The sequence below is a fragment of the Triticum aestivum genome, chromosome 7B (assembly GCF_018294505.1).
Source record: "Triticum aestivum cultivar Chinese Spring chromosome 7B, IWGSC CS RefSeq v2.1, whole genome shotgun sequence".
NCBI classification, from domain to species: Eukaryota; Viridiplantae; Streptophyta; class Magnoliopsida; order Poales; family Poaceae; genus Triticum; species Triticum aestivum.
Window position 1 is genome coordinate 648,050,731 of NC_057813.1, and position 10,126 is coordinate 648,060,856.

Genomic DNA, 10,126 nt, shown 5'->3' on the forward strand with positions numbered 1-10,126 from the left:
CATTGCACATTCTGTCTTGTTTAAGACAGACTCAGCTGGACCCGCAACATGATCTCAAATTTTGTACGAGAGACAGCAGGAACCGCAAGCAAACAGGGTCACTAGACACAGGGGTGCGTAGTACGCCGCTCAACGTTTGCAACTCACAAAGGGGCCATTACCAGATGCCAACTACTCCTAGTAGTTTGGTGGACACAAAACTTTTCTGTCCATGGAAACTAAATTCAACCAATTAGTTTAGTCGATGGAAGCGCAAAGCTTTTCTGTGACAACACCTTGTGCACTCAGTTACTTCGTTAGTACAAAGTTGGGTCATCTATTTTGGAACGGATGGAGTACTTGCTTGCCATGCTTCGGTTGAACGACCGATCATTCCAACTGTGGTTTTGCAAAATGCCATCGGGCATTCAGCCAAAGACCAATTCAGCTTCACCAGGATCAGAAAACTTCACACAAGAAAAAACACATCACAGAAATAGAGGTATTATGGCACTCGAGCTCGACGATTGCATATCGAGAAGACATAACCGGAATCTGGAGGTCAACTTTCAGTTTGCAGTGACGGGATTACGGAAATGGACACGGTACGGTCAATTTTAGCTAATTGGCCTCGAAGCATAATCCCTTCGCTAAAGACACCGCGACAACAACAATACTTGCATCAAGGAACCAGTCAATCTCTGAAAATTATATAGGCTATTACGAAACCTGAAAATTAGTTTGCAACTTTGGATGTCCTGGCTAAAATGAGGATACTGAATTTTAGTGATGGCCCACATGTTGTCAGCCGCTTTCAGATTGCTGATCCTCCGCATGATGTCCCTTCTGTCCCTGTTCCTGAAGATCTATCCACACATGCGGCAGATGGCCCTGCGGCACCTGCTGGCCACCGTGCACCATTGCTGCACCTGGCACCTGCAGCTGCGGCGGGCGGTAATGCGGGTATGCGCCAGCCGGAGCCCCCAAGGGTGGCGGCGGCCAGGCTCTGCGAAGCCCGACTCCCTCCTCCTCCGTCTCGTCCATGCAGATTATGTCCGCCAGGAAGTCGTAGATGTCAGTCCTAGCAACAGCATCGGCAACGTCACTCTTCTTCATGATCCGGCGCTTGTTCTCCTCGGTGACCATCCATGACCTCATCGTCATCTCCAGTGTCAACATCTCACATGCTTTCGCAAACACCACCGGAGCTTCTGCCGAGATCATGTGAACGCCCTCATCGGCCTTCATGATTTTCCTTATCCTTTTGAGCTGCACGGGGTGCTTCTTGATGTCAGTGGCCTGCTCGATCTCTGACCGTTGTTCGGCCCAGAACTGCTGGAGCCGCCTCTGGTGCAGTTGCTGGAGCTGCTGCTGATACTGCTGCGACTGCTCGTACATAAGCTGGTTCTCAGCACTAAGCTGACCTGGATTTGCAGGGAATGGTGGCGTCGGCTGTGAACCGGCAGGAGTGATACCAGGAGCTGCAGCCACTGTTGCTCCAGGTGGATAGGCTGAGGCAGGATATACTTGTGATCCACCAACATCACCCATTGCAAGCTGAGGTTGGGTCTTTCTGGCGCTGTGAAAAAAGAATGAAAAGTATTCATTAGCTCAATCATAAAGTATTAATCAGCTTAATCTTACAGTACAACAATCTAAATAATTATTTTGCAGTGCTTTAGATGAATGTGAACATTTGTGGCTATCTTTCAAGATAATAAGTTTGACACCGAGTTTATTTCTTTGTTACGATCCTCCCAAATAATTATAAAAATGATAATTATCTGCTAGTAGAAACTAAGATCAGTTCTGAGTAACAGCACCAGAGCAAAAAAATTGCATAGTTAAAATACTGAGAATACGCATATACAACCAAATATACATCGGCAAGAACCAACAAACTAAATGGTTGACAGAAATTAATAGAAGAAATCTGGCTACAAAGCTCACTGTAATAGAAACTTGAGATCCTGTATACAAATTTAGCATCTTGTTTTCTGTTACATCTTAAGTTCAGTGCCCAAGCATCTAAAGGCATATAATAGACGGCTTAGATTACACAAGCAATTGATAGTGGTAATAGTGGTTTCTAACTACAGGAAGGCCCCACAGGTGCTCCATAAAGCACATATGGCTAGAGAGTGGATAACTCAGTCGAATATTCCCCACAGATGGTTTCGAACAAAGAAAACTGAAAATAGGATGGTGACAATGGTGGAAACGGATCAAACACGGCTGGAAAATAAAAAACCCATATTCACATCATAGCCATTTTAAAAAGATGGGTGAATATGGTTATTCAAAAAAAATTACGAATACCAGCAGTGGACATGAATATACAGAACAGAAAGGAGTACGAATATCTGACATGTAGACATATTTTGTGCATCGATATTAAGACGCGTATTCTGATATCACCATCTGCACTTGTATCCCCTTCAGAGATGGCATCATTCACACGAGGTTGTCAAAATCCGCCTTCCAATTCATCTAGTAGATCCCGTGGGACCGCTTCGACCAATAATTCAATACAAAGAGTAAGATTTGATATTGGTAGTGATACAGATCTTGGGGTCACAATCTTCCTACAGCCAAATCGTGCGCTAACCTGAGAAGAATCATAACTATCAGATCATGACAAGCATCGATTTCTATACCTACTGGCGTCGCCGATGAATTTTTATTAGATTTATGACCTCCTAATAAGAAAGGCAATGGCTGCTAACACCATATTGATACTTAGATCTAGAACTCTAGAGAATAGCCATTGCGGTGCTGAATCACAAAGATCTAAAATAGTTTGTACCAATCCAAAAAATACTGCATAACTAGATTGACATGTAAGAAAAAATCAAATAAGCTTGTACATACCCGTGCAATACAGATTTCTTGCGCACCTAAGAAATTATCTTTTCGACTAGTACAAAGCTGGGCAAAGAAAACTGTATTTATATACCTTGATAGCAAGAGCCGCAGGATGGCACAGCTGTAGAATATGCGTGATTTCTACATACTGATACGGTAAGCAATTAAAGATATAGGCTGTCTTTCTCCTTTTGAAACTTCCTAAAAATTTCCGGAAAGTATAGTTTGATACATTTCCCAAGCATTTACTACTCCATGACAAAAAAATCCTGTGGGGTGCACCACCTTATTTATGACTGAAGATTTGCAATATCTTGTTTTTTAGATCTTTCTAGGCAGATCCGCTTTAGTTCCTGTGATGGGCACAGCTGTGACAGCAAGCTGTATTTGACTGCACAGGTTTTTTTAGAAAGTGTTATATAAGAAACTTGAGTTGCTAATGTAATGGTAAATAAAAAAAGTAGTGCATGATGTGCAGATGATGATGATAGGAAATGATTGCCTTGGCAGAGCACCAACTTTTGCAGCATTCTTTATATTCCCATGTCTGTTCTTTTCTTGATAATCAACCCTAATCTTCGTATTTCCATCCTTTGAGCAAAAGGACCCAGGCTCTGTAACAGATTGAGCAAACAGTTCTGAAAACGAACACATTTCAGAACAAATTACATTGTTAGATTCAAGTGATTATAAATGGAAACAGCATAGGATATTTAAAATGAACACTGGACTAATCGGTGTACATAATGTGTACTCAGCGCAGGGAAAGCTCGAAAAAGTTACTAGTCTTGCTACAAATATAAAATAAAATTCACCAGCAATAGATGCAGAAGACAAGTTGCTAACCATCTGTCATTTTTGGTGAATGATCGGAATGTCTTTATCGTTATTAACACAATCATAGCCATAAGTCCATTTCCATGAACAAGTTTGCTCATCCCATTCATGCTTGTTCTTCTTGCGCTTAATAATCCCTACAAGTATGTTTCTGTTACAGAAAGATTCAAACATATACACTTCCAATAAAGGCCACTGAGAAAGCCAGCAAGAGCAACAAGTTCACCTTTCGATTTTGCAAAGTGCTCCTACTTAGTAGGAGTCTTTGAGCTTGGTAACTGGTGACACAGGCTTTCAATTTAAGTCAGGTACACGGTGTGCCGCCAGGCCATGTTTAGCTAGTAGATCTAAAACTGCATACGAGCTAGTTTCGCTTTCATGATGTAATATTTGTTCATATGCAAACACATGAATCTCATTTTTAGAGCTTCCATTGGCCTCCTCGTCCTGGCCATGCTTTCCCACTTATATCTCACACCATCTTGAGCTAGAACAGTGTATGGTAGTGTGTACCGAGGCTTCAGTTTCCACATATTTTTCGGCATTTGACTCTGCTATCGTGAAATCCCCGTGAATTATGCAAGCGTCAAGAATATTGAGGAGGGCTGCAGTATTGCACTTCTGCAACTTGTTCACGACTAAATCTACTACCTGTCTAAACAATCCTGCATGGCTTAACATGTCTGTCACATATGCATAGTGCTCCAGGCCAGGAATGACAATGTAATTGGGATTAAACAGGGAAATTTTATACATTCCTTCATTAACCAGATCTACCAAGCTACCAGTAGATAAAGCTCCAAATAGTAATTTTATCTGGCTTGACACCACACTTCAATATTCACCAAAACATCCAAGAGCTTCTCATTCTGCGATATTACCAATGATCAACAAATCCTTGACAGAGATACCATTGAAGAGTTTCCTGACATGCTTCAAGGAACCTAACTTACAATACATGTCAATGAAAGCATTGGCGACAATTATATCATCCTCAAACCCACATTTATATACCAGTGCATGGATTTGGGTACCCTGCTTCAACAGACCAAAACATGAACTCCATCTCAGCACACTGTTTGTAAGTCTCTTTTTTTTAATTCCTCAAAAACCCTAACGGCATCAGGTAGTCCGTCAGACATGGACAGCATGCCGATGACAGCACTATAAATGACAGAATTTGGCAGGAGTCACGTTTTGATGCAAAGGGCCAAGAGCTGGTAACCCTTAGCAAAATCCTTGATATCTGTGCACATGGCAAGCACCGTTGATCACGCTACATCTGTCAACCAAAAACCCATGGCTTCTAATCAACCAGAAACACTCAAACACTGCATTGCCCTCATGCCTTGGCCATCATCCTTGTAACTGACATGGCATGACAGAATAATTGCCCTCATTCATATTCCGAAAGACATGCACTGCACTTCAAGAAGGTGTTGCCGACTACGGAGTTCTGCTGGGGAGGGCCGTGATGGACAACAGCTACCAGAACATGCGTCCCATGGAGAGCAGAGCAGACGACAGGGCCAAACGATGGAGAAGGTGAAGCAGCTAGGCCTGACACCTCCACTGAGCGCAACCCGGAGCGCCTCGTCAGCGCGTTCACTTCCAGGGTAGCCAGAGATTATCGGATTGTATTGCAGGCGAAGGTGTCCCTGTGAGGCATTATGTCGAACAGCCTGCGCGCCGCCCGGAGGCCAAGGGACTAGAGCAGTGCGGCGAGGAGGATGTTGAAGAGAAGCAGTTGGCTGCTGCGGCGCTGGGCGCGTAGGGCGATGGCGGAACGGGCGGCGCCAAGGCGGGAGCAGGCCGCGGCGAGGCAGCTGGCGGAGGCGGGCGTGGAGGTGGAGCGCCGCAGTGGCCGTCAGGGAGACGCGGCGGACAAGGAAACGGAGACGGTGTATACTGGCCGTCAGTTCTCTGAATCTTGTACACTCATTTTTCTTTCCTGCATACTGTACACTGCAGTATACACTCGACTGTGGACTGACTGTTCTAAAAGTCAGTATGCAAACGTATTAAAGGCCTCTTTGATTCGCAGGATTATGAAAATGTAGGAATAGAAAAAGTAGAGGATTTAAACGGCATGCGCATTTGAATCCTATAGAATTAACAAAGAGTGTTTGATGTCAGATAAAAAACAAAAAAATTGTAAAAAGAGGTTTGAGTGGACGTTAGATTTTCTATTAGATGTGGTACAAAATATACCATAGGAAAAATTCCTATGGTAACCGATCTTATGAATCAAAGGACTTTTTGCACTGCGCGAGTCCTTTGCAAGCCGAGCTAGCGGCATGTCTGGAAGGACTAAACTTTGCGATGCAAAATGGTCTACACTACCGATCGATGTTGAAATGGATTGCCAAGTTGCTGTGGACTCTATTCAAGCACAGTTCATGGACAGATCTCAGCACGTGATGTTGGTGAATGAGGTTAGGAAACTTCTTGATGAAAGGGATAACTATATTGCTCATATTAGTAGGAATCAAAATGTCGTAAGTCCCTTTCAAAAAAAAAATGTCGTAAGTCATAGGTTAGCTTATTTTGGGCGTATTGAAGCTCGTACGGCAATTTGGACAAAGTCTGGACCTGCTAATGTACCACAACTTTGTATGAAGGGTATCCCTTCAATTTGAGCAATGAAATTTCTTTGACCCCGCAAAAAAAACACTTATGGATTTCAGTCCTCCAAAATTTCTATAGAATTCCTCTGAATCAAAGGGGCCCTAAGACAGTGTTCACCACCACGATATACAAACATAGGTGTAATTTGTGATGACGGGCACACATATACGCCCGCCACAGCTATTCTGCTTCGTGCTAGGCGAATCGTCACACCTGCATCTATTTTTGGTTTCCCCTCGTTCACTCACTCAGTCAGTTCCTCTTCCCCTCTTCCCCTTCCTCGCCATCGTGCGCCTTGCCCGCCGCCACCGCCGTGCCTTTGACCCGCACCACCGCTGGATCTGCAAGTCGGCCCGTCCTTCTTCGCGGTCGCCGCTAGATTTGCTCGTCATTCGCCTTCGACCCGCGACGTCGCAGGATTTGCTCGCCGTCATCCGCCTCGACCGCCGCTGTCGTCGTACGACTCGACCGACTGCTACCATCATCTACCTCGACCGCCGCTGCCGTCGTACGACTCGACCGACTGCTACCATCATCTGCCTCGACCGCCGCTGCTGTCGTTCGCCTCGACCGACTGCTACCATCATCCGCCTCGACCGCCGCTGCCGTCGTCCGCCTCGACCGACTGCTGCCATCATCCGCCTCGACCGCCGCTGCCGTCGTCCGCCTCGACCGACTGCTACCATCATCTGCCTCGACCGCCGCTGCCGTCGTCCGCCTCGACCGCCGCTGCCGTCGTCCGCCTCGGCCACCACCGCCGTCATCCACCTCGACCGTCGCTACAGGTGTAATATTTTCGTGTTCTTCCGTGTTAATTACCTTCTTTATTTGATAGAGAAATTTATAGACCTAAGATAAAAAGTAGGAACCCCATGGATAATAGAACAAAAATGCGACATTTTGTAGTACGAAGGAACGACGTACCAACTACTCCGTTAGAAGTAGCGATTATGTTGTTTGTACTAAAAATGTCTTAATTTTTAATACTTCCTATCTGTACTGCACATATATATCGTGCTTACGTAATCACGTGTTTATACGAAAATTCATTTCGGTGCCCGAGCCCAGCTGCACCCGATATCCTGGTCGCACTTTCCTCTCGAGATCTTCACCCTGCGCAGTATTCTTATGTGTATTCTGTGTCGTATGGATGGAAAATTCACCCAGCGTCCGCATTTACTGCTAGTAGGTACCGTCACGGCCCAGATGTTTCCAACACGGCGCTGCCATTTTCCTGGGCCTTGTCGTGCCGTTCTGCCCCCGTCTGACAAAGTTTTTCCAAAAGGAAATTAAAGGCTGACTGCGTGTGTATCGGAATATGCCCCTAAACTAGGGTCTTAGGGATATTTTACGTTTTAACTCCTCAAGTACTTTATAGGACACTCGCCCCATACACTAATAAATCGGTGCTAATTACTATCTAATCCCTTCTTTCATCCGGTTCAACTAACGTGGTCTATTATGAAGCCGCTTCTCGCCACGTTGGCTGACACCTCACGCTGCATGCACTAGTAGGCATACTGTTCACGTAGGATCGAGATATGAGTTATTCGGCGGCAGGGCGGGCCAGATGGTCGACAGCAGCGTCTGCAGTGTTCCACGCCCTTGGCTGCGTCATGCTCAACAGGCTCAAGGCACTCTCCGGCGGTGGGGGCGCCACCGCATATGCATCGGCCTGGAGGCTGTGCATAATCCAGCGGTGTTCATCCACACTTAAAACAAATTGTTACATAAAACCATTGTGGTGCCAGACCAGGGCCAATACGTCACTGTTTACGGTTCACCAATTACTCTTCCACTGACCAACAATTCAACCATTGCTCTTACCAGTTCACATATAGCACTTACATAAATCGCATTATAATTTTTATTGTAGAAACAAGTGCCTCGTGCAATTGGCACGTGCCCAGTGGGCCAGTTCACTCTCCATCTCATCCTCTTACAGAGACATCGCCCACCGCGATTCTGCCAGCCTGCTCGACCCCCACTGATTCTGCAAAGCAGTGCCATGGCAACGACCGCTGCAAGCCATTCCTGCGGTGAGTGCTGCAGCCTGGAGGGCCGGCGCCGACCACCACCACCACACATCGGCGCAACATACGACATGCTGAATAGTGGAGGGGCACCACGGCATCTCTGCTGCATCTGTCACTACAACATCGGCATTGCAGGAGTGGTGGAGATGCTCCAAAGCAGCATCGACGGGGCCTCGCAACTTCTGATGTCCAGTTCACATACCACAATACCTCCAAATCAGTCAGCTGAAGTGTAGCACATGCCTTGAAGTAAAGAAGCATGATGTAAAACATGTCAGATTGGAAATGTAAATTCAGTTCAGTGCATATGTCAATTCAAACTGCCATGGAGACATAGAGAAGTACCAGTAGCAAACTTAACAAAAAGGGAAAATTTCCAAGGTTGGTAAAATTAATCAAACTTAATAAAAAAGGATTTTCCCCCAAATTCCTAAACTGGTTGATCTGAAGTCTAGTACAGTACTACTACAAGTGCATCCAACCATGGAGCACTGAACAAAGACATATATGGCAGTAAACTGATTATATAATCTAGTACAAATTGACTCATGGAGTAAACTGATCAACACAAGGAAATGTGTGAAAAATAGTTAAGAGATAGGTAGTATGTGAGATCATAAATTCATAAGGCATTATTCTCCTCATCAGTACCAAGGAAGAAGAAAGAACTAAAGGACCTAGAACAACAGCACCTGCATTCTCTTCTTACTGATTGCTAATGAGTGTTTATTTAGCACATGCTTCCTTTTACCAACTAGCCACGGGACAGCCAGACGAGCATTAACTGTAAATATATGCATGTGTATGTCCTCTGATGACAAAAAGGGCATCCTATTGCAGAGTAGTACCCAAAGTTCATGTAGCAGCAGGCTGTGATGATGATTGATTGGTCTTTATATTTTGCAAATGGGCGACCTTACAATTACGGTTACCATTAGTGTCATTCCCATCTTAAGTTCAGGTATGCTACAATTCCGTATGCATAAATTCTGAAAATTCCATATGCTACAATTCAGTAGAATCATAGCTTGGCCACTGTAAAGAAAAGCATGCATATATAGCTGACCAAGAGATATCATTTAGTAGACATGAAAAGGCGGCAAAGAATCTTGTCTTGATAAAATCTAATTAGAGGTGAATTGGCACATGTGACGTGGAAAAGATTGCCTTCTTTCGTGAATGAAAGTGTGATCTCCCCCTGGCCAATTTGATCTTTGTTGTACAATTTACCCTCCGCATTTATCATTTATTTTTCCATTATAATTTTAATAGGGACATGCTTAGGATTAGTATGGCCGCTAATTACTATAGAAAACATCAAAGATGTAACCTATTGTATCCCAGACTTTTATTATCTTGTAATGCGGAAAGCACAAGAGCATACTAGTGGCTTCTCTACTGTTGGTGATGCCCGGATAAGTACTTATGCATTAATTTCCCTCCTAATAACAGATAAATTATCCAATAACATTGTATGGCAATTAAGAAACTTGTGCTAATCTAATACACGATACTGACAAAGAAACAAGTATGATTGATGTCCAGATGCCATGTTACACAAACCTGTCTAAATCTACTTGTATGATTTGGACTGAACCAACAGCAGGTACTGCCTACTCACGTATTGTATACTTGCACGTTCCAACAACTAAAGATCAACATTATAGAAATCTTGAAAATTTCACAACAAGCATCAACACTCTGGATCATGAATCCATGGAAAAGAAGATTAGGGAACTGTATTTGTTACCCGTGGTGTCTGATGGAGGCTGCCGGACTAG

At 44.4% G+C, this 10,126-nt stretch overlaps 1 protein-coding gene across 1 annotated transcript; it reads right to left on the reverse strand.

The window, feature by feature from the left end:
- Positions 1-516: 516 nt before the first annotated feature.
- LOC123163118 (nuclear transcription factor Y subunit C-4) lies at positions 517-5,594 on the reverse strand. The gene is made up of 3 exons (XM_044580875.1): positions 3,908-5,594; positions 3,691-3,818; positions 517-3,482 (listed from the first exon to the last, which is right to left on the reverse strand). Exon 3 carries the CDS (start codon positions 1,528-1,530, stop codon positions 784-786), a length of 747 nt encoding a protein of 248 aa, XP_044436810.1. The 5' UTR covers positions 1,531-3,482; positions 3,691-3,818; positions 3,908-5,594; the 3' UTR covers positions 517-783.
- Positions 5,595-10,126: the final 4,532 nt, after the last annotated feature.

Excerpts from the sequence above, each read along its gene's own strand:
- LOC123163118 (XM_044580875.1), bottom strand. The coding sequence starts at position 1,530 with ATGGGTGATGTTGGTGGATCACAAGTATATCCTGCCTCAGCCTATCCA.